The sequence below is a fragment of the Desmodus rotundus genome, chromosome 1 (genome assembly GCF_022682495.2).
Source record: "Desmodus rotundus isolate HL8 chromosome 1, HLdesRot8A.1, whole genome shotgun sequence".
NCBI lineage: Eukaryota > Metazoa > Chordata > Mammalia > Chiroptera > Phyllostomidae > Desmodus > Desmodus rotundus.
Genome location: NC_071387.1, coordinates 83213842 through 83238729, shown reverse-complemented (window position 1 = coordinate 83238729; position 24888 = coordinate 83213842). Strand labels below are relative to the sequence as shown.

Here is a 24888-nt window from a genome sequence, read left to right as displayed (position 1 = left end):
AAACCTAACATCAAATGTCACATACCTAGAAATAAACCTAACAGATACACAATGACATGACATGCAAAATTAGGAATTTTTGAGAGACATAAAAGATTTGAATAAAGGGAGAGATATACTGTGTTTGAGGTTAGGAAAATTACATGTTATAAAGATAGAAATTCTCTAACTTGGTCATAGAGTCATTGTAATTCTAATTTAAAAAAAAAACACTTTCAAGGTACTTATTTAACTGACTAAAATGTGTATGGAAGAGAAAAGGGCTCAGAATAGCAAAGACATTTCAATGGACTAACATGATTTATTAAGCTCTAGAAATTAAGACAGTGCAGTAGTTGCTCATAAAAATTAAGATAACATGGTACTGGATAAACAAGTTGACTTTGAGATGTAACAGCCAGCCTGGTATACTGTTTGCTGAAGTTTTATCATTGTTGTAAATACCCTTTAGATCATTTTGAGGATGTACTCTTTCATTCCTAGTTTGCTAAATTTTTATCATAAATAGATATTGTATGTCCTTGCATACTTTTCAAGTTTTTATCTTTTATATTAAATTTTTTTAGAGTTATGAATATAAGATATACTATAAAGACATCAAAGGATATTAGTAACTGCAGTCTTAAGAATCAATCAAATGGCAACGTTATTGAAAACTAAATAGTTGAAATAAAAAATTCGACAGCTAAACTGAAAGCATTATGGACAAAAGTAAGAACACATTAATGAGCTAAAGGATAGGGTTGAATAACAGTCCTAGAAAAACATCAGAAAGGGTAAAGAGAAAGACTCAAGGAGGCTAGAAGTGACAGCTGTCATTACAATAGTGGCAAATGGAGAGAAAAAAAAAAAATAGAGGAGAGGCAATACTGGTACAAATAATGGTTGTGAATTCCTCAGCTTTAAGGAAAGATAAAAGACTATGGATTCAAAGGGCTTGTGGAGTGCCAATTGTATAGATAAGAAAAATATAACCATAGAGAGATTATAATGCAATTTAAGAACATCAAACACAAAGCTCTAAAAGCTTCCAGGGAGACATTACAGATTGCACCTACAAAGCAACAAGAACAAATTAACAATGGCAATCTCCAAAGCAGCTCTGGACTCAAGGAAAATAGGCTACTTGTTCAAAAAGGGTTGAAAGAGTAGAAGTGAATTCAAGACAGCATTTCACAATACAGTAAATCCTCACCTGACATCACTGATAGGTTTTTGTGAGACAGGATAGTAAGCCAGGACAGGGGGAATAAGAAACAGACATAGCTGAACAAACTGGTGGACCAATTTACAACCAGATGCAGAAGGCCACCTTCCTACAGACATCTAGGCCTCAGTTGTATTTCAGCTCCAGGCCCAGAAAAGCAGCAAAACCAGGTGGGGGACATTAGGACCAGTTGTTATGACTAAGGACCCCTCCCCTAGCACTGACCAGTCATCGGAGACCACAACCCAGAAAGAGCATACCTGGAAAACTGATGAATATTCTGCTGAAACCCTCCCCTGAAATGTCCCCAGAGATCCCCTGCCTGCAAGAGAAAGATAAAGTCTTCAAGACAAAGGACCTTCTAGGTAGCAACCCATGCTATTCTCTTCCCCCTGTCCCCGCCTATTGTTCCTTCACAAGCATGCTGCTCCCCAGAAGACTTGCAACCAGGGGAGCAATGGGCAGCAGCAACTCAACTGAGGCTAATCCCCTGAACCTGTCTCTAAGACCCCCTTCTCTCTGACTTCCCAGTGAGTTAAGGCAGACCAGCCTAGACTCTCTCCTGTTGCTTCCTCTACCCTAGGTGCTTCCTTGTTTTACTGTCCCCAGGTTCAAAAATATACCCTTATAGTCACCTGGACCCACATTGTGAAATTTTTCCTGCATAATGTCAAGAACCCCCACACTACTGGCTGGTCCTAGGTAGACCCTCTCAGGGCCAGATCCGGTAACATTTGGAAATTGAAAACTGCAGCATTAAGTGAAACAATGTATGATGAAACCAATTTGACTACAGGCTAATATAAATAAGAATTAAGTTCCTATAGCATATTTCTGGTCACAAAAACCACCAGGCTTCTAAATAAAGGCTGAGAAACACTTTTAATATTAAACATTGAAATAAATATGAGCTATACATACGTTTAAGAAACATTAATTTAAAAAAAAAGATCACTCTTTTACAACCCACTTATTCCAGTCAGGGTTGGGGGTGGTATCGCAACAGCTCAGGGCACAAATTGGGACCTACCCTGGAGAGGACACCCTTCCATTGCAGGGAGCACTCATACCCATACCCACACTCACTCAGACTAGGCAAAATCTAGACACATCAGTTCACCTACTCTGCACATCTCTGGGATGTGGGAGGAAACCAATGCAGACAATGGGGTGAGTGTGCAAACCTCACAGAGACAGTAACCCTGACCAGGTACAAAATGACATTGAATCAAATTATTTGAAGACCTGCGATATACTGAAAATAAAGCAAAGTAAATAACCTAGTATATGTAGCACAGGAGCCCCCAAACCACCTGGAGGACTAGCATGTGGACATGCTGTTTATTACTCACATTACAGGGGAGTACACCAATTCCTGTTTGGATTCATGCAAACATATTGCTATGGAAAGAATAACACTCATTAAGAGCCTCCAAATTCCAGAGGGATCAGATAGGGAAAAAATATAAATGCCTCAGTATTGCTTATGAAAGTACACTTTACAAATTGCTTTAAGAAACAAAGTTTTCTTATGTCTGAAAAACAAATGATTAAAAGTTAGCAATGCTTTTCAACAAAAAGTTATAAAAACCAGTTATCTTCAGTTCATTTTGTCCCATAATTAATTTGTTTATCCTGATCATCTATCTGCAGTCACCTCTATAAATCCAGTTATTCCATAGAGTTCCAGCAGTCTTCACTTAGTTCAAAGATATAATTTGAAAATCTCTTCTCAGAAATATGTGATCCAAAACAAGTCAGAGTCCTCTCTGTGAACCCCTCCCAAGACATAACATTTTTGCAAAGGCATTAGAGCAAAATAATAACTTTATAAATGACAAAACTTAAAACGACATGGTTACAGAATTGAGTGTAATACAACTGACAAAGGAATTTGCTTTCCTATAACAACATGTTAAGATGCCAAGAAAAATTACAAATGCAAGTATATCAGAACTCATATAACCTCTAGAATATCTACTTTAACAATAAAAACGTGTATACAAATAGCATGTACTTATTTCTTTTTTATTGTATATATTTTTAGATTTCACTTATTTATTTTTAGAGGGGAAGGGTAGGAGAGAGGGAGAGAAATATCAATGTGTGGTTGGTTGCCTGTTAAGCTTCCCCTACTGCGGACCCAGCCCACAACCCAGGCATGTACCCTGACTGGGAATTGAACTGGTGACCCTTTGGTTCATAGGCCAGCACTCAATCCACTGAGCCACACCAGCCAGGGCAATTAATATTTCTTTATTTGATAAAGCTTACCATGTACTTTAAGCATATTAAGTAAGCCTAATTAGTTCCAAAACTTCTCTTTTATAAAAGAGGGAGGGCAAATACTTGAGGTATTCCAGGGTCCCACTGGAATAACCTAAAGTCATTTCTTAATTAAAACATCTCTTAAAATTTGAACTTTTGGAGGGCTGTCAGACAAACTTAACCAAAGTATACTAACAAACTTTTTGTAAAACAACACTTTTTTATACTAACTTTAAGACAGTAATTAAAACTGGTTTTCACATCAAATAATTTGTCCAGACCATAGGATCCTGTGTAATTTATGTGTTTACTTTCTTTAGTTCAGTAAAATATTTCACCGGAATTATGCCACTTAGAGGCAGAAAACACACCACATGTAATACACAGATAAACACATATTACATACAGATCACACAAATAAAGACTGTATATGTAAAGCACAAGATTCTCTCATTTGCTTGTCTTTTTTGCTTCTTCCTTCTACACAATCCTTCAACTTACATAGACCCTCTGCAAATTTTCCTAGTCCCTTTTAGTTTGCCATTTTAATGCATTCAGGAATTAGAACAATTTACTTTTAATTCTATTTCCTTCAAAATATATTGCCATAATATATACATTTTATTCCCAAAGCCATATTTTTTTCAACTTAAATATAAGTAATTAGCATTCTTCAGATTGACCAATTCATGAATGCTTCATAAATCTTACCCCGTTTATTAGACTTTAGCCAAACAATTCTAATTAGTCTAAAGTGCAATCTAAGCTGCTTCTTTCCAAAACAGAAACAAAGACAAAATCTAAAGCAAAGGCAAAATTCAAGAAAGGACTAGGACTAGCTTTAGAATCTTATTTCCTTATTTTTCTTTTCACTTAATCTCACCCTCTAACTGCCATACATTTGCTTCAGCTGCTTCTTCCTTTTCCTCCATGCAGGTCCCCTGCAAAGGCCCAGGGGAGAGTTGGGGGCATCACTCCAATACTGGTGCACCACCCTGGGATTACCCCTGCCATTTCCAGGATTAGCCCCCTGGCCTTCCCCACCCGACACACTATCTCACATGTAGTCAACCCCACAAAGGTATTTTCCAGAATATCCTGTTCATGACGCCAATTGTAGCACAGGAACTCCAAACCAGGGAACTAACTGCTTAAGTGTTCACGATATTCTGAAAAAAACCACCTGGAGGGCTAGCAGATGTGGGCACGTCATTTATTACTCACATTACAGGGAAGTGTACTGACGGTGGTGGGTCTGTGAGAGAGAGACTTCACCTCCTCCAGTCTGAGAGGCTCATTATAAAGGGTCCCAGACAAAGGCAGCATGGGTCTAGTTTGCAAAAACCTACGTGTGGCCTGGAGCAGCGTTACATCAGTGCCTACGTGCAGCAGGCAAAGGTCAAGAAGCAGCACAGGACAAGAATCTACTCTCAAAAGAAGATAAGGAGGGAATTACAATCCATTCCCATTCCCAAAACAATACACATTCCTTCTGGACAGGAGCTCTCTAGCCAGTCCTCTTCATAGGTGGTGGGAGAGTAATGTATTGACCCCCCAGTATATTTATTGTCTGAAAAAGAAAATTTAAAAAAATGTTTATTATTAACAATGTTGTCTTGTTTATGATGTACTCTGACACCCTTGCGGGGCAGCAGAGGTTGGAAAGCTAAAAACACTTCATGGATTTTATTGCAGCTGTGATTCTGGATGTAATTAAATTTTCCCTAATCAGGTATATTTTTGAGATTTAAGTTTAGAACAAAAATAAAAGGGGATTGCATCAGTTGTCTATTGCTGCCTAATAAACTGTCCATCCACCCCCACCCCAAATTAGAGACTTAGAGCAATAATTTGTTTTTTCTTGTGGTTCTGAGGGTTGTTTGGGCAGTTCTGAAATGGGTATGGAACGAGGTCCCCCAAATGTTGAGAACTGCCACTAACCTGGCTTGGGGAAGGGGAAGTGGAGCAGGGCCATTGAAAGTTACTTTGCATATCTAAAGAACTTGGCCAGTGTTTTAGTAATGCTAATAGCTGTGCCCACTGGAGCCTGGGAGATAGGTGTGACTCTAACCCTTGCTGCAGCCAGGAGGTTGTCCCCTGGTTACTGCACCTGTGCCAGGAGTTTGGAGGCGGTTTCCACGTCCTGGGACCAAGACTGCCAGGACCAAGACTGCAGGGACCAACAATGGCAGCGGAGAAAGGCAGAAGAAACCAGAGTACTGCCAGGTGTAACCCTTTGTGGGAGAAGTTGGAAATGGTGTTATGGAGGAAGATCCGTGCCTGAATTTAAACCCAAGTGTGGGGCAGGCATGCTCTCTCTACCATGTGGCTTAAGAGCAAGATATAGCAGCCATGCAGGGCGGGGGGGGGGGGGGGGGGCAGGTCTTGGCCACACAGTTTGAAAGGATGCAGAAGGACCTCCACTGGCCCACCATGAGGAAGTGCCATGCAATTTTGGATTAAGAGCGGAAGACTAGCCAAGCATGGATGACTGGAAGAAGCCAAAATACAGATGGGGATCTGCCTAGCTAAGTTATACACTTCTGTTTCTTTTCCTGAGAGATGGTACCCCTGACTGACCTGGTTTGGCAAGGGGAGGCAGGACTTTGTGATTACGGGTGGTATTTTTTGTTTGTTTCTAAAGGAAGTGGGATTTAATGGCAGAATTCAGTCATTATTCTAAACCTGTATAACTTAAATAAATAGTTCCTTTCCTTTTCGTAAGACTCTGGCATTGGTAGTCACAGTTTTCTTCAGTGGTGGGCAATAGAACCCAGAGGAGCAGAACCCAGGGTGGTTTCATTTCAGTTCCTTTCCTCATTTTTCTCAGTCTCACCCAGGTGCTGTGTTCAGCACCTCATGCATACGTTTTGCAGCTGGTGCTAACAGATGGCTAGGCAACTTAGTTCTCCTCTCCAAGGCTTTTTTACATGACGACCACATTACAGAGTAGCATTCCAAGAGGGAGAAAGCAAAACCTTAAGAACTAGTCTTAGCCCCCATAAACTCAATTTCTAAAAAAGTTAAAAAATAGCTCCAGAAGTCACATAATGTCACTTAAGTCACATTTATGTTTGTGAAAGCAATTTACAAGACCACAGGACCAGATTAAAGGTGGAAAAATAGTCTTTACCTATTGATGGAAGGAGTGCTGAAGTGCCTCTACAAAAGGTATGCATACAAGGATGGAAGGTTTTTGTGACAAGTTAAAATCTACCCCAAGGAGAGATGTGGTACTGGGAGCATTCTAACTTTGCTACTGCAGATAGTAGTTTAACAGGGAATATAGAGGATAGTCCCCATAAACATGGCTTGGGGGAAGGAGAAGAAAGGACAGCCATTAAGAGTTACTTTGCATAACTATGGCAACTTGGCTAGCTTCATAGTAATGTTAAAAAGCTGTGGCAGCCACTGGGAGCCAGGGAGATGGATGTGACTTTAACCCAAGATGTAGGCAGTCCCCTAACTGTTGCACCTTAGAGAAAGCAGGAAGGAGGTTCCCCTATGTCATGGGAGATGCTTGTCCAGCCTGACAATAGCAGCTGGAGAAAGGCAGAAGATACAGGAGGGCTGACAGATGTAGCCAGTTGTGAGAGGAATTGGAAATGGGGTTGTGCCAGAAGCCCTGAGGCAGGATTTAAACTGGATACGGTAGCCACTCAGGGTCTTGGCCGTGCAGTTCGGAAAGGAGTAGGGGCTCTTGGCCCTGTGGGTAATAGCAGTGAGAAAGGAAAGGAAAATCAAGATGTAACAGCTGTGCAGGGCTGTCTCCCACATGCTTAGAAAGGAGGACGGTTTCTGCCATGTAGTCCGTAGTAAGGGATTAGGTCATGCGCTGATGCTGTGATATGCCTTCTCTAGCTGACCAGAGCTGCAAAGGACTTCCTTGCAAGATTCTGATCTGCTACTCCTGAATTTTACCTGGACTTTAAGACCTGTGCTTTTCCTGAGTTTGACTATGATCCAGAGTAACACAGAACATGATTTTCTGGACTATTAAAAGGAGGCTGACGGACATGTACCCCAGAACCTGAAGGAGAGAACTGCTGCATCAGGATGGTGACTTTGGTACCTTCCAGAGGGATTGGAGAACTCTTTGCATAGCCGACTTATGATAAGGAAATGGGGAACTATTTTGGGGGTTTCTGGCTCATAGCCTGGTGGGGAACATGGGAAGTGCTGGGTCTCGTGGGAAAGGAGGGCTCTGAGCAGCCCCAAGGTTGGAATGTTGTAAATAAAGATCTGCTCCTTCCAGCACTAATTGTTGAGTCTCACACCATGGCACCACATAAAAGGGACTGCCCTGCTCTGTAACAATAGCAGGAACAAAGTGATTGCAGCTAACAACTTTGTGATGGATTCCTAATCTCATTCAACTTCCTAAAGCTATTAACAGCTGCAAAGATAATACCTTAGCATGCATTCATTTATGAGTAACATAACCTTTACACCAAACTCAGAGAGGTGAATAAGAGAACAAGAAAAGCAAAATTAGAATCATTTCAATTTAAATGTAGATGTGAATTTAGCTAAATAAGCCTAACAATTTATTAAAAATTGCATCAAGTAGTTTGTCTCAAAAACACAATGGCAATGAGTTCAATCACGGTGAACCAATCTATCAATGTAATCACACATAATGGACAAAGGGAAAAAAGAAATAGCATGTTACTATATGCAGAAAAATGTGATCCCTTGTTTATAATAAAAATAATCAGAATAAAGGAAAACTGTCTTAACTGATAGTGACTACAAATCAAAAATCTACAGCAAACACATATGTATTGGAGCAACTTTTGACACATGCCCTTTAGATTGGGAATAGTACCAAGATGCCTGTTATTGCCACATGCATGAAAAAGATTGCAAACACTGCTATAAAGTATCTAAGACTTAACCTAAAAATGACTGTACAATATCTTTATGAAGATAATGAAGGAAGATCTATACAAATGGAAAGATATAACACATTTATTGGACTGCCAATGCAACATTGTGAGAAGTTAGTTCTCCCCAAATAATTTTATAAGTTCAATTTTTATTGCTATCGCTATAAAAATTCAGGAGAGTTTTTTGAGGAGGTTGACAAACTTATTTGAAAATTTATATGGTAGAATAAAGACCAACAAACAGCTAAGCCAACTTTGAAATGAGGAGAGAATCTGAGAAAAAGAAAATGCTGGAAGAGAATAAGTAATGTAGAAATAGATCCATGTATATGTGGGGAGTGGATATTTGATAATGAGGGAAATTTATATCAGTGGAAAATGTATGTAGTTGATAAAATTGTTCCAATATATGGAGAAAATGTGAAAAAAAATTATGAGGCTAACGATGAAAATGTTGGAGATATTTTTGTGAACTTGGGGTCACATAAGGCAGAATATTTATGTGACACAACCGTAAAGCAAACAATTAATGGTTTTAACTACAAGAAGAATAAATATTTCTGTCCGACTGGGACACCTACAATAAATCATCATATCAAATGGAAAACAAAATATATTTGCAATCAACTCTATCTGGTGCCTGGCACAAGATATTTGCAATATAATTTCAACATGAAATTAATATCACTGCCCTGGCTGGTGTGGCCCAGTGTATTGAGTGCCAGCCTGCAAACTGAAAGGTAACTGGTTTGATTCCCAGTTACGGCACATGCCTGGGGTCAGGCTACGTCCCCAGTTACAGTTGTGTGAGAGGAAACCAATTGATGTATCTCTCACACATTGATGTTTCTCTCCATTTCTTTCTCCCTCCCTTCCCCTCTCTCTAAAAATAAATGAATAAAATCTTTTTTAAGTACATTTATTTTTTATTTATTGAACTTTTTTTTAGAGAGAAAGAGAGAGAAACACCAATTTATTGTTCCATTTGTTTATGCATTCATTGGTTAAATAAATTCTTTAAAAGAAATTAATATCAAGATTTTACCAAAAACTTCTATAAAACAGTAAGCAAAACTAGAAATTTGGAAAAAAATATAAGTAGGTAATTCACAGAAGGGAAAAATCTAAAAGGTTAAACAGTATATGAAGAGATGATCAAATTCATTTGTAATCAGAGGAAATTAAAATAACTATGAGCAACTTTGATATAACCCATCATATCGACCAAAATTAGGAAGTCAGATATCTACAGGTTAGAGAAGCTCAGAGGAGGCCTATATGATGGTGTTACAATCTCAGAGACTTAAAGTAACCACACAGGATAATCTGAAGTTAAAAACTTCTAACTAAAAGCAAGTCATGGTGGGTAACCATGTCCACTATCTTTACTTATTTATTTTTTTTTTAGAGAGGGGAAGGGAGGGAGAAAGATAGGGAGAGACACAGCAATGTGTAGTTGCCCCTTGTGCACCCCCTACTGGGGATCTGGCCTGCAACCCAGGCATGTGCCCTGACTGGGAAATGAACCGGTGACCCTTTAGTTCGCAGGCGGGTGCTCAATCCACTAAGCCACCCCAGCTGGGGCTCTTTTCCTAACAAGGGTCAATCTTTACCTTAAGCAACTCTGTTGTCTTTTTGCATCTACAACAACACACCTTTGGATTGTCAAATTTCATTTTTCCAGACTCCTCAAAGCACAGGTACCTCACCAAGGGGAGACCATAGACCCCGTCATTGTTATTGTTATCATGTTAATTGTTGACTGTTACTATCCTGTACCCACCTTTGTAAAAGATGTGTCTATCATTTTACTTTTTACCCAGTCCCAGAGGTTTCCCCACTTTGCTTCCTGCCGCCTCCCTAATCGCCAGTGGATTTCATGTAACCCACTTACACCTCTTCTTTTGATTGTAACGTATAAAATAAAGTGCAAAACTGCCATTCTTTGGAGCATTATCTCAACTCTGAGGGTTTATTCCTGGCAATTATTGTCAGTTTGGCTCAAATAAACTCACAAAAATCCTCTACAGGTTTGAATGTTTCTTATGTTGACATTTACTTGCAACAGGATTCCAAAGAGGCCCACCCAGAACCCTCTTACAGACCCATACTCATGCTAGGTGTAAGCAGGGGCCCATTGTGCCTCACTGACTCCTCGTTTTGCAAAGGGTGAACTTGGGTGAGTTTCAGTTGGAATTTCGAACCTCCCTGTTTTAAGGTATGAGGCCCTGACTTTATTTGAGCTGTCTTTTTAAATCCTGAAAGTGGGGCTAAGGTTAATAAAGGGTTGACAGAAACCAGGCTATGGCAGGACTGAAGGAAAAAAATGAGTGGCTGGTTTTAAACTTTGGTTTTTCAATTGGAATTGCTTTCTGAGAGTCTGAAGCACGGATTCTATAGATCCAAAAATAAAACTAAAATTAAGTTGGGAAACTGTGCCTCCGAGGCTAGAAACTCCATGACCCCAGCTCTGTTAATACTCGAGTCGGAAGCAATGACTTGGCAAGTAATTTACAGAAATGGGAAGATTTAACTGAAAATGATATCAACTTAAAATGGCCAAAATGCAGTTTTCTTTTGGTGCCTAAATTAATTTTTTTAATGCAAAATTAGAAAATGCCACCTCTAAAACTAAACTGAATGAATGGGAAGCATATATTGATTTGGAAATTAAAAGCTTCTAGGAGGAGCACTGATAAAACTTTTTTTAAGTTAATAAGAAATTTTAGAGATTGTGAACTAAAGAGGGCTAATGTTAAGGTGGTTGGTGATGTGGGCTGTGAAAGAATTCACAAAGAGAAGAAAGTGTAGAGAATAAAGTTTGTATTCACTCTCCAGGAAAGGAGAGGGGAATGGTGTGGAGAGATGCACCAGTATTGAGGGGTGGGGGTTTTGAGCTTTTATTGGATTATAATTGGATTAAAAAAGGGTGAGGGGCTTGCTGTTGTGTGGTCCTTGGGGTGTTGGGGTGTTGTAGCATGAGGCTGCTCTTTATTACAATTCTTTTTCTAAAAATTTATTTAGTTATTTAAATATATATTTTATTATTTTTAGGGAGGGGAAAGGAGTGAGAAAGAGAGGGAGAGAAACATCAATGTGTGGTTGCCTCTTTTGCACTCCCTACTGGGGACCTGACCTGCAACCCAGGCATGTGCCGTGACTGCTCATTGAACTGGCAACCCTTTGGTTCATAGGCTGGCACTCAATCCACTGAGCCACACCAGCAAGGGCTGTTTTTTTCCAGTCTTACCTTTTGCCTGTGACTGTAGGGAGCAGTTAGTTCTGTTCTTGCTTTCAGTAATTTCCAGTCCTGGGGACAAGCTCAGAAGAGTAAAAATGGCAGTCATGTTTAACAACATCACAGGCCTGCTTGGCAAATGGTGCCATATAGCAAATGCGGGTGGCTTTGTCCTTTTACCTAATAAATACCACCTAAAGAAGCTAATATACGGCAACACCCCATCCTTCCCCTCTACAACTCTGAAACCTAAGTCTGTCTTTGAAATGCCAATACCTGGTCTCCAAGAACTCTTATCTGGACCACCTCTTAAAATGCAAATTTTTCAGAAGATAAATCGTGTTTTTAAATACTTCATTTATTTATTTTTAGAGAGGGGAAGGGAGGGAGAAAGAGAGGAAGAGAAACATCAATGTGTGGTTGCCTCTGGCATGCTCCATACTGGGGCCCTGGCCCACAACCCAGGCATGTGCCTTGACTGAAAATCTAACCAGTGACACTTTGGTTCATGGTCCGGTGCTCAATCACTGAGCCACACCAGCCGGGGCCAGAAGGTAAATCTTATTAAAAGGATTGAAATAAACCTTAGCCATATCTGATCAAACCAATTTAATTTATTTTAGATATTTCTTTCTAAATTAGTGAATTTTGATTAAAGTTATTGAATATCTAGATATTTTGAAATGCTAAAACAGTAATTGCTGGACAAGTCTTGGGTTCATCTGCTTTTGGCTTTTGTTGCACAGAGGCTGTGGAATGGATTTGCAGCTGTTAATGAGCGTGTTGTTAATAAATATCTTTGTTAGAGGCGTGCTTCTTGAAAGTGAGGATTTGTGGAGAGAGGAACCTATGTTTCTACAGGTTATGAAAAAAGTCAATCTAGGGAATACTGGCTGCTTATTTTTGGTTATCATTGGAAATTGAAGTTTCTAAAAGTTAAAAATTCACTTAAGTTGGAAAGAAATTGCATGATTTTGGTAATAGAAGAAATGAGATGGAAATACTTTTGAGGGAAAAAGAAAAAAGTGAGTTCTAAAGATGTTTATTTCTGAATGGATAAGAAGGTTTGTGAAAATATGAAAGTTGTAAAAGTTTTGTAAAAGGTTGTGAAGGTTGTAGAAGTTTGTGAAAGTTTTAAGTTTATAAACTTAAGTGGCTAACATTGCCCTTGCCTTCTCTTCAAAAATCAGTAATTCAGATTATGTGTGTGGTTTTTATGTAATATGTGTTTGTTTGTATATTATGTGTAATCCATTTTTTCTGCTTCCAGATGGCATTACTAGGGTGTAATATTTTATTGGCTTAAAGAAATTAATACTTATATAAATTAAGCAGGATCCTATGGTCTAGACAAAGTATTTAATATTAAAACTGGTTTGTTTGATTGATGTCTTTTAAAGTTATTACCATAAAATGTGTTTTTTTTTACCCAGGTTCACAAAAAGTTTTATGTTATGTTCTTTTTATTAAGTTTGTTTGACAAACCTTTCCAAAGTTTACATTTTAAGAAACTTTTTAACTGAGAAATGACTGAGTAATTCCAATGGACCCTGGCTTACCTCAAGGCTTTGTTCTCTCTCCTTATAGAAGAAATTTTAAAAAATTAATTAGCCCTATTTGACTATGAGACTGATGCTCTGCCCGGTGCACCAAGAGGGACTAATTAGGCCTATTTGAGATTCCTGAAGTTACATAGGAATCTTTGCCAAAATTAATAATAAAAAATAATGTTCTATTTTTATAACTCTTTGCTTTTACCCGGGAAGATTACAAATTTACTGGGACAGAAATGCCCCAGGTATACACAGTAAGTCCCACCTATTGTCTTAGATACTAAAAGCTGATTTAAATGATTTTAAATTTCCTAGAGATTCCACTCTAATCCAACATGTTGATAATTTAGTTTATACTCTGGTAAATTACTAGATTCCCAAAAAGCACAATAGAATATCAAAGGAAAATATCTGATACTGTTTACCTCAGGTAAAATACTTTGGTTATCCGCTTTGTCAGGATACACTAGTAATTAGCCCTGAAAGACTCAGAGGAAGCCTATCTTTCCTTCTTCCAATAATAAGAAAGCAGCTTAGAGGATTCCTGGGTTTGACTGGATGTTGTCACAGTTTGATTCCAAATTTTTATTAATGGCTCAACCTCTATATGTCTTATTAAAATCAAACTGACCTGACCACCTTCTTCTAGGAATGGTTTATAGGAAACTCCTTGAAAATGCTGATTTAATTTGGTTTACAGGTGGATTCTTAAAAAATAAACAGGAATGTTACCAAGCTTCAATATAGGTATAGGTATAGGTATAGGTATAGGTATAGGTATAGGTATAGGTATAGGAAGGTATGCAATAACTTCCATGGTGGACATAACAAAATTCTTATTTACCCGAATAAGATCCTCCCAACAAGCCTAATTAATTTTTAAAAGGTTTTTTTTTCCTCGAGGACTTTTATGGTGTTACAACTTATATTTAAGTCTTTTATCCATCTTGAGTTTATTTTTGTGTGTGGCGTAAGTTGGTGATCGAGTTTCATTTTTTTGCACGTAGCTGTCCAGATCTCCCAACACCATCTGTTGAAGAGGCTGTTTTTGCTCCATTTTTTGCTCGTACCTCTTTTGTCAAATATTAATTGACCGTAAAGACTTGAGTTTATTTCTGGGCTCTCTGTTCTGTTCCATTGGTCTATGTGCCTGTTTTTATGCCAGTACCAGGCTGTTTTGATTACAGTGGCCTTGTAATACAGTTTGATATCAGGTATTGTGATCCCTCCTGCTTTGTTCTTCTTCCTCAAAATTGCTGCAGCTATTCAGGGTCGTTTATGGTTCCATATAAATTTCTGAAATGTTCATTCTATATCTGTGAAATATGCCATGGGTACTCTAATAGGGATTGCATTGAATCTATAAATTGCTTTGGGTAGTATGGCCATTTTGATGATGTTAATTCTTCCAATCCATGAGCATGGTACATGCTTCCATTTGTTTGCATCTTCCTTAATTTCTTTCTTCAATGTTGTGTAGTTTTCCGAGTACAGGTCTTTTACCTCCTTGGTTAGGTTTATTCCTAGGTACTTTATTTTTCTTGTTGCTATATCAAATGGGATTTTTTTCCTGATTTCTGTTTCTGCAGTTTCGTTGTTGGTGTACAGGAATGCCTTTGATTTCTGAGTATTGACTTTGTATCCAGCTGTTTTGCCAAATTCATTTATTAGGTCGAGTAGTTTTTTGGTGGAGTCTATAGGAATTTCCATGTACACTATCATGTCATCTGCAAACAATGACAGTTTCATTTCCTCCTTTCCAATTTGGATGCCTTTTATTGCTTTTTCTTGTCTGATTGCTGTGGCTAGGACTTCCAATACTATGTTGAATAGGAGTGGTGAGAGAGGGCATCCTTGTCTTGTTCCTGATCTTAGTGGGAAAGCTCTAAGTTTTTGTCCATTGAGTATGATGTTGGCTGTAGGTCTCTCATATATGGCCTTTATTATGTTGAGGAATGCTCCCTCTATTCCCACTTTGCTGAGTGTTTTTATCAGAAATGGGTGCTGTACCTTATCAAATGCTTTTTCCACATGTATTGATATGATCATGTGATTTTTGTCTTTGCTGTTGTTGATGTGATGTATTATGTTTATTGATTTGCGAATATTGTACCATCCTTGCATCCATGGGATGAATCCCACTTGGTCATGGTGTATGAGCTTTTTAATGTATTGCTGGATGTGGTTTGCCAATATTTTGTTGAGAATTTTAGTGTTAATCTCAGACATTCCACGCAGCAACATCCTCACAGACATGTCCCCTAAAGCAAGGGACATAAAGGAAAGAATAAACAAATGGGACCTCATCAAAATAAAAAGCTTCTGCAAGGCTAAAGAAAATAGCACCAAATTACAAAGAGAACCAACAGTATGGGAAAACATATTTGCCAATGATACCTCAGACAAGGGCCTGATCTCCAAAATACATAAAGAACTCACACGACTGCACTCCTGGAAGACAAAAAACCCAATTAAAAAATGGGCAAAGGACTTGAACAGACACTTCTCCAAGGAAGACATACAGAGGGCCCAGAGAAATATGAAAAGATGCTCAGCATCACTAGCCATCAGAGAGATGCAAATTAAAACCACAATGAGGTACCATCTCACACCAGTCAGAGTGGCCAGCATAAACAAATCCACAAACAAATGTTGGAGAGGATGCGGAGAAAAGGGAACCCTAGTGCACTGTTGGTGGGAATGCAGACTGGTGAGGCCACTGTGGAAAACAGTATGGAATTTCCTCAGAAAACTAAAAATGGAACTGCCCTTTGACCCAGCAATTCCGCTGCTGGGATTATACCCTAAGAACCCTGAAACACCAATCCAAAAGAGCCTGTGCACCCCAATGTTCATAGCAGTACAATTTACAATAGCCAAGTACTGGAAGCAACCTAAGTGCCCATCAGTAAATGAGTGGATCCAAAAACTATGGTATATTTACACAATGGAATTCTACGCAGCAGAGAGAAAGAAGGAGCTTATACCCTTTGCAACAGCATGGATGAAACTGGAGAGCATTTTGCTAAGTGAAATAAGCCAGGCAGTGAGGGACAAATACCATGTGATCTCACCTTTAACTGGAACATAATCAACAAAAGAAAAAAGCAAACAAAATACCACCAGAGACATTGAGGGGGGGGGACTGTCTAGCAGTGGCCAGGGGTGAGTGGGGTGGGGACAGTGGGAAGAGGGGATTGCAGGAACTATTATGAAGGACACATGGACAAAATCGGGGGGGATGGTGGGGGTGGGGGAGGGTGGTGGGTTCAGCCGGGGTGGGGGCAGGGAGGGGGAGAAAAGGCATACAACTGTAATTGAATAACAATAAAAAATAAATTTTAAAAAAAGGGTTTTTTTAACTTATTTAAAGAGATAGGAAGGGAAGGAGAAAGAGAAGGAGAGAAATATCAATGTGTGGTTGCCCCTCACGTGTCACCAATGGGGACCTGGCCTGCAACCCAGGCATATGCCCTGACTGAGAATTGAATCAGCAACCCTTTAGTTCAGAGGCCCATGCTCAGTCCACTGAGCTACACCAGCCATGGCAAGACTAATTAATTTTTTAGCTCAGACTTGTTAATTGGCCAAATGTCAAATAGCCAATATTTATGATGGACACTCAAATTTTGGAAAATTTTTAGTTGCAGGTAGTAGCTAATAAGCTTAGTAATCAATGTATGTAAAAAGCTATTGTTTCTGGAACTGAAGGTATGACCCACCTGGATTCCAGGAAACCATAAGCAAGCAGTTCTACCTTTTTGCTTCAGGAGGTCTCAAGCAATCAGGATGGCATCTGAGCCATTGTACTCCAGGGTATACAGCCCAGGACAGAGATGAAAGAATGTTATACCTTTTATCTGAATAACTTTTTCCCTGAATTCCAAGCCCCTTACCTATACTTTTCTTCTCCTTATAAAAAGGGTTAGTTTAAATGGAATGTAAAATGGTCTGTTAGGGTACAAACCCACTGTCTTTTCAGATCACTGACCATCTGAATAAAGTGCCCATAAAGATTCAGTCCCTGCCTCTGCTTATTGGGTCTGGTAGGTGACAAACAGCATGAGTGTTGACTTTTCCAGTTTCAGGGTCACTCATAGCCAACAGCATTACCTAAAGAATCTAGATAGCTTAGAATAAAAGGTATGTAGTGGCTGGTGCTGTTACAGAACCAGCCAATAGTGTTTTGGAACAGCTGTGGGGTTTGATTGCCTGCTGCCAAGAAGCATGACTCCCAAGGCAAGTGTTTAGTGAAAAAAGAAAGGGGTTGTTTATTTCAAGGTTATACAGATTCAAAATAATAGCAGATTTCTGCTGTTAAGTCCTGCTCCCTTTAAAAATACCCCAAAACAAATAGTCCAGCCTCCCTCTGCCAAACCAGGCCAGTTTCAGAATATGCCACTCAGAGGTGCTGTCGGCAGAAGTGTGCAGCTCAGCATTCCCAGTCACAGTTCAGCTCCAAGCATTTCTCACATCTCTGGGTGGCCAGGCAGGTCCCCGCAGCTCCATCAGCTCTGTCGCTGTCTTTTCCAGGCAGATCTCCCAGGCAGACAGATCTCATGGCTGCCTTCTCTGTAGACCTCTCTGCAGACCTCCTCTGACCTTGTGGCTCTCCCCTTCTGACCTTTGGCCCATCCTAATTTAAATGCTTGGTTCTGAACTTTCTTTGTGACCTCATATCCAGCTCTTTCTATGGTGCGTTAGTGTTTGCCATTTTTGTCAGCTCCCCAGTCTTTGACCCTCTTCTGGGCGCCATCTTTAGTCAGGGCAACAGTTCCTAGTGATACACAGACATCCAGTGAGGGTGTCTGCCCCCCTGGCTATGCCCCGTGTCACTGCATATTCTCTGTCTCAAATACAATTCTGTAGCTTCCCAGAAAAACATGGCTGTTAATCTTGCCTTTGTTGTGTAGTGTGTCTTAAATGTACTTTCCGCTCTGTGGGCACCCCTCTTGCCCACTTCCTGCCCTTATAGTAGGGGGACCCCATGCTCTGTACCCCATTACAGTATCACATTTAAAGAAAAATAAGTTAAATATTTCAATGACATAATGAGTCCTGTCTTAGAAGGAGGACATTGTGGGGGAAACAATAAAAAAATTCTTTTGCTAGGTTGATATTGATAATTTATCTTCTGTAGGAGAAACAACCCAGATATCTGGTACCCAAAAATACATGTACATGAATTTTCTTCTGTTTTAAAATTTTTTCCTCAATACTTCCATTGTTGAATCTTGCCCTTGGCCTGATGTAGCATAAAGTTTCTCATTTCTTCAGTAACAAATACAGGAATGTCTTTTGTTGCAATTAGACCATGAGTCTTCTGAGTTAGCAGTCAAATACATTTAAAAGTTCTTAGGTATGCAACATCCAAAACTGAAATCTGAGAGGCAGTTTAAGAGCTTCAGAAAGGCAGAATTTTTAGAAATGACTCAACTTAAAACCTAAGTGAAGCATATAAAAACTCAGTTCTTTCTATTATTTTCAACTGGTAAGTGATGGCAACATGCTTGGTGAGGGTGGGTAAGTGGTGTTGCTCCAGGTCCAAAATATCCCAACTTCTTAAACTAGGACCCTAAAGAGGAGAAACACACAAGTTTGTGGTCTCTAAAATTCTTTTTTCCCTATATTTTAAAAAGAAGAAATAGTAGCTTTAGTTGTACACCACTGGTTGAAGGGGTTTTCATCCAAATGACAAACTCTACCCCTTGTCTACCCCTAGTGGGACGGGAACCACCTTCCATGTCCTGTAGCACGTGGTATCTGACTGTGGAGTGAAGAGTAAGCTGGCACAGAGCCCTGACCACTGGAATTCAGACTAGATGGTGTTTTGCTGCATGCCATTGTGTGCCAATGTTTTGATGCTGGGGGCACTGGTTTGCTGTCCACAGCCCCTGTGAGAAGTCACACCCACCTCAAAAACCTCATGAATAACTTTTCAAAAACAACGGAAGTTATAGTCTATTAAATCTTTTTGCTCAAAACTTTCTTCCCTAAGAGTGCAGACAAGGACCAAAAATCTAGTCACTTCCTTTAAATAAATGGCAGTTGTATTATTCAGCTTGATAATTGCCATAAATTCTTTGCCATAAGCACTTCCACTGCCATTTTCATTCAACCCATATATACAAGACACATCAGTTACAACATTAATCATGTCACAGTGAAGTTCATAAGACTGCATATCCACAGTAGAACCATCTGTTGCAATGCAGATTTTGTTGACAATTTTGAAAAGTTTTTCCAATGCCTGAATTTAATATAAAAAATGTAGTAGTTTTTCCAAGGTTGGCAGTTGTAGAATGAGTTTCTTCTGTACCACCGTACTAAAGGCTTCAGATATTGAATGGTCATAGATATGAGTACAAGTCAAATAAAAGTGAAGGTGGAGTATTTCTATCTGAGCATCTTCATGGTCATCATTGGCCCTTTGATGGATGTCCCTCTGTGTTTCTATTTTGTGATCATCAGACAGACCATCATGGATACAGAGAGTGATTTGATGGTGCCAGATGGAAGGGGGTATGGGGGTATGAAGAGGTGAGGGGATTAAGAAGTACAAGTAGGTAGTTACAGAATAACCACAGGAATGCAAAATACAGTATAGGAAATGGAGTAGCCAAAGACCTTACATGCATGGTGTAAGTTCTTCAAACAATGTAAGATAATGAACAATGGTGTGGGGATTGCCTGAGGGAGTGGGGGTGCTGGGTGGAGAGGGACAAAGGGGAAAAATTGGGACAACTGTAATAGCATAATCGATAAAATATAATTTAAAAAACCTATATTCTAGTTTAGTTTTGTATTCACATTGTACCATTATTAAATGTAGTTTTCTTTGGAAAAAACCATCAAAAGTCATGTCTGGGTTACCTTTGTAGGCTTTAGAAGCAGTAATGTGAAGTTTTGGTAAAGCCTTCATGTAGTCACCCTGTGCATTAATGAGGTCTGTCCAGAAGGTATCCAGTCATGTAATATTTAAAAATGGAGACATTTATTGAACAAGATACAAGATACAGAAACATTGTACACAGGACAATGATGCCTCACTCCCCTTCAAAGTAGGCACCTTGGGACCTCATACAATTCTCCCAATCACCTTCAGTTCCCCATTGTATTTTGCTGAATCTCACTGATGGTCTGAAATCTCTTCCCTTTCAAAGGTGATTTTAGTTTTGGGAAAAGCCAGAAGTCACAGGGTGCCAAATCTGGTCTGTAGGGGGCTGAGTCACCTGGGTGATTAGATGTTTTGCCACAAAAACTCTGCACCAGATGTGATGCATGAGTAGAGCATTGTTGTGATGAAGCTTCCAGTCACCAGTTGCCCATAGCTGTGGCCTTCTGAATCATCTGAATAGTTTCTGGGGAGGAATGTGCTAGCTGAAAGCAGATTCATTACTCTACTCGATTAGTCATTTTGAATCTCACAGCCACACAGTACACATGCTCAGTCAAGGGTGTCTACCCTCCTTGCTGACTAGTACAGTGAATTCATTATTGCTCACGTATGCGCATCACAGTCCACTCCCCTTGGCTGCCAGGTTACACTGATGTCTTGCAAACTGTTCTCATTATATTAACAATGGCTGGACTTTTTCCAGACAGACCCAATATGTCGATGCTCCTGTTCCACTGAAGGTCATTTCATAGTCAAAAGTTGGGTCAAAAAAGTCCATTTGCCCAGGGAAAGTCCGTATTTGGATATTCACAAAGGAGGTATTGGAAATGTCATCTTTATAAATCTTGTTAGGTGACATTAAAAACTTTTTTTTAATTCTTGTTTATTCTGTTACAGTTGTCCCAATTTCCCCCCCTTTGCCCTCCTCCACTCAGCCCATCCCCTGTTCCCACAGTCAATCCTCACATCCGTTGATCATGTCCATGGGTCATTTATACATGTTCTTTAACTAATTCCTTCCCCTTCTTCCCACCATTCTCCTCCCTTTCCCATCTTCTCTGGCAGCAGTCAGTGTTTCATGTTTCCATGTCTCTGGTTTTGTTTTGCTCATTAGTTTATTTTCTTCATTAGATTCCTCTTGTGAAATCATATAGTATTTGTCACCAACTGGCTCATTTACCTTAGTATAATACCCTCCAGTTCCATCCATGCTATCGCAAAAGGTAGAAATTCATTCTTCTTTCTTTCTGCTGTGTAGTATTCCATTGTGTAAATATACCACAGTTTTTTAATCCATTAATCTATTGATGGGCACTTATGCTGTTTCCAACACTTGGCTATTGTAAATAACACTGCTATGAACATAAGGGTGCAAAAGATCTTTTGAGTAGGTTACATTCCCAGCAGTGGAATTGCCGGGTCAAAAGGCAGATCCATTTTTAGATTATTGAGGAAATTCCATAGTGTTTTCCACTGTGGCTACACCAGTCTGCATTCCTACCAACACTGCATGAGGGTTCTCTTTTCTCCACATTCTCACCAGCATTTCATTAAATGTCAATTGGGCATCATTTAACGAAACACCACCTTATAGAAGGAGGACTTTGACATTGCTCCAAACCCCTTGAGTACAATCCTCGCCGCCAGCCCCCTACCCTTAATCACCCACCACAGCCTCCCCGAGTCCCCGTCCCAACCGTGCCTCCTACCTCTTTTTCCTCCTCCACCAGGCAGCTGTAGCCAAAGTCCTTTGCAAATGAGTCACTACTCCAGGGACTGGTGCCAGAGCCCTGCCACCCACTACTTGCCAGGCCAGCCAGACTGCCCCTCCCCAGGTTACCATACCCCTACCTCCACTCCCCGCCCTGCCCACAACTGCCACTGCCCTATTGCTCCTAATTTGTACTTAAACTGGTTAGTTTAGTTTGTATTTATTTTCTTCTTTACCTAATATATTTTATTGATTATGCTATTACAGTTGTCCCATTTTTCCTCCCCTTTATTCCCCTCTGCCCTGTATGCATCCTCTCACATGCATCCCCTCCTCCCCTTAGTTCATTTCCATGGGTCATACATATAAGTTATTTGGCTTCTCCATTCCTATACTATTCTTAACCTCCTCCTGTCTATTTTTCACCTACCATTTATGCTTCTTATTCCCTGAAACTTTTCCCCCGTTATCACTCCTCCCCCTCCCCACTGATCTCCATTTCTGTGAATCTCTCTGTTTTCTAGTTGGTTGCTTAGTTTGTCTTTGTTTTTGTTTCTGTCTTTTTTAGGTTCGACTGTTGATAGTTTTGAGTTTGTTTTCATTTTACTGTTGGTATTTTTGATCTTCTTTTTCTTAGATAAGTCCCTTTAACATTTCATATAATAAGGGCTTGGTGATGATTAACTCCTTTAACTTGACCTTATCTGGGAAGCACTTCATCTGCCCTTCCTTTCTAAATGGTAGTTTTGCTGGATAGTGTCCTTGGACACATTCTTGGATGTAGGTCCTTGCCTTTCATGACTTGGAATACTTCATTCCAGCCCCTTCTTGCCTGTAAGGTTTCTTTTGGGAAATCATCTGATAGTCTTTTGGGAACTCTTTTGTAGGGAACTGTCTCCTCGTCTCTTGCTGCTGTTAATATTCTCTCCTTATGTTTAATCTTGGGTGATGTAATTCTGATGTGCCTTGGTGTGTGCTTCCTTGGGTCAAACTTCTTTAGGACTCTGAGCTTCCTGAACTTCCTGGAAGTCTATTTCCTTCACTAGATTGGGGAAGTTCTCCTTCATTATTTTTTCTAATAAATTTTCCATTTCTTGCTCTTCCTCTTTTTCCTTCTGGCACCCCTATAATTTGAATGTTGGAGCATTTAAAATTGCCCCAGAGGTTCCTAGCCTCTCCTCATTGTTTTTTTCAATTCTTGTTTTTTCATTCTGTTCTGGTTGAATGTTTATTTCTTCCTTCTGGTCCAAACCATTAATGTGAGTCTTGGTTTCCTTCCCATCATTGTTGGTTCCCTGTACATTTTCCTTTATTTCACTTTTCATAGCCTTTACTTCTTCCTCTATTTTGTGACCATACTCAACCGTTTCTGTGAGCATCCTGATTGCCAGTGTTTTGAAATGTGCAATTGATAGGCTGGCTATCTCTTCATTGCTAGTTGTATTTTTTCTGGAGCTTTTTCTGGAGCTTCATTTTGGCCATATTTTTTGTCTTGGTGCACCTGTTACATAGTAAGGGGCAGAGCCTTAGGTATTTGCCAGGGCAGGGCAACCCACGTCAGTGTGTTGTGGCACTGTATGTCAGAGAGGGGTCTGAGAGGGAACAATGCCACTTGCTCAGCTCTCTGATGGCTTTCAGGCACTTCCTCCACTACCCACAAGCAAATTGGGACCTTCTGGTGTTGATTCCCAGTGGGTAGTTTTGTGCACATTCTAGGATCCTGTGGGTCTCTTCAAAGAACTCTCCTGTGAGTCTGGGAGTTTCTTCCGCCACCTCAATCCCCTCATATTTTTTCAGTCAGAGGTTTTGAGGCTTTATTTTCCCACACTGGAACCCTGGGTTGCATGGTCTGTCTCACTCCCAAGTTGTTCCTTCTGGTTATCTGTACACATGTGGGATCACTGGCTCCATAAACTGTCACCTTGCCATGAGTCCTCTCTGGCAGCCCATCTCCACCCTGCCTATTGGTCTGGATGAATGTTTCTTCTTTAACTCCTTGGTAGTCAGACTTCTATACAGTTTGATTTTATGTCAGTTCTGGTTGTTTTTTGTTTTTAAATTTGTTGTTGTTCTTCTTTTGGTTGTGTGAGGAGGCAGAGTGTGTCTACCTATGCCTCCATCTTGGCCAGAAGTCCCCAAGATTCTCTACCTTTAACCTTGGCATTTTAATTATGATGTGTCTTGGAGTGGGCCTCTTTGTATCCATCTTGTTTGGGACTCTGTGCTTCCTGGATTTGCATGTCTATTTCATTCACCATTAGGGAAGTTTTCTTTCATTATTTTTTTTCATAGATTTCCAATTTCTTGCTCTTTCTCTTCTCCTTCTGGCACCCTTTTGATGCAGATGTTGGATCTCTTAAAGTCGCCCCAGAGGCTTATACTATCCTTATAGTTTTTGGATTCTTTTTCTTCTTGTTGCTGTGTTTGATTGTTTTTTCCTTCCTTATGTTCCATATCATTGATATGATTCTTGACTTCATCCACTCTACTGTTGTTTCCCTCTAAATTGTTCTTTATTTTACTTGGTGTAACCTTCATTTACAACTGGATCTTTTTAATGCAGTTGAGGTCCTCATTAAGTTCCTTGATCTTAAGTATAATCACTGTTTTGAATTCTGCATTTGATAGATTGCTTATCTTCATTTAGGTTAGCACTTTCTCTGGAGTTTCAATGTGTTCTTTCATTGGAGCCATGTTTCCTTGTCTCCTCATTTTGGCAGCCATCCTATATTTGTTTCTATGTATTAGATAGAGCTGCTTTGCTCCATGTCTTGGTAGTGCCTAATGTATTAAGTGTCCTGTAGGGTCCAGTGGCACAGCCTTCCCTTTCACCCAACATGGGTACTCAAGGTACACCCTCCGTGTGGGATGAGTACACCCTCCTCTTGTAGTGGAGCCTTGAATGCTGTTGGAAGATCAATGAGTGGTATTTACCTAGGCCAGTGAGCTGCAAGGATCGGCTGTGACCACTTACCATCAACCTCGGCCTTCCATAGAGGATTAACGGTGCAAGGGCAGGGTGGTGGTTCTGCAACGTGGTCTGTAGCTGTCTATTGGGTGTGCTGTCCCAGGGGTTTCCTGGGTTCTGCAGGCCAAGGTCAGCCTCCACCTGTGTTTTCCCCAT

At 39.9% G+C, this 24888-nt stretch overlaps 1 protein-coding gene across 1 annotated transcript; it reads right to left on the bottom strand.

Moving 5' to 3' along the window:
* Nucleotides 1-18973: 18973 nt before the first annotated feature.
* Nucleotides 18974-24888, bottom strand: LOC112307266 (ras-related GTP-binding protein C-like). Its single transcript, XM_053912180.1, is given in 4 exon segments — nt 18974-19643; nt 19995-20103; nt 20759-20918; nt 24739-24888. Coding segments are annotated over 4 exon segments (1089 nt in total).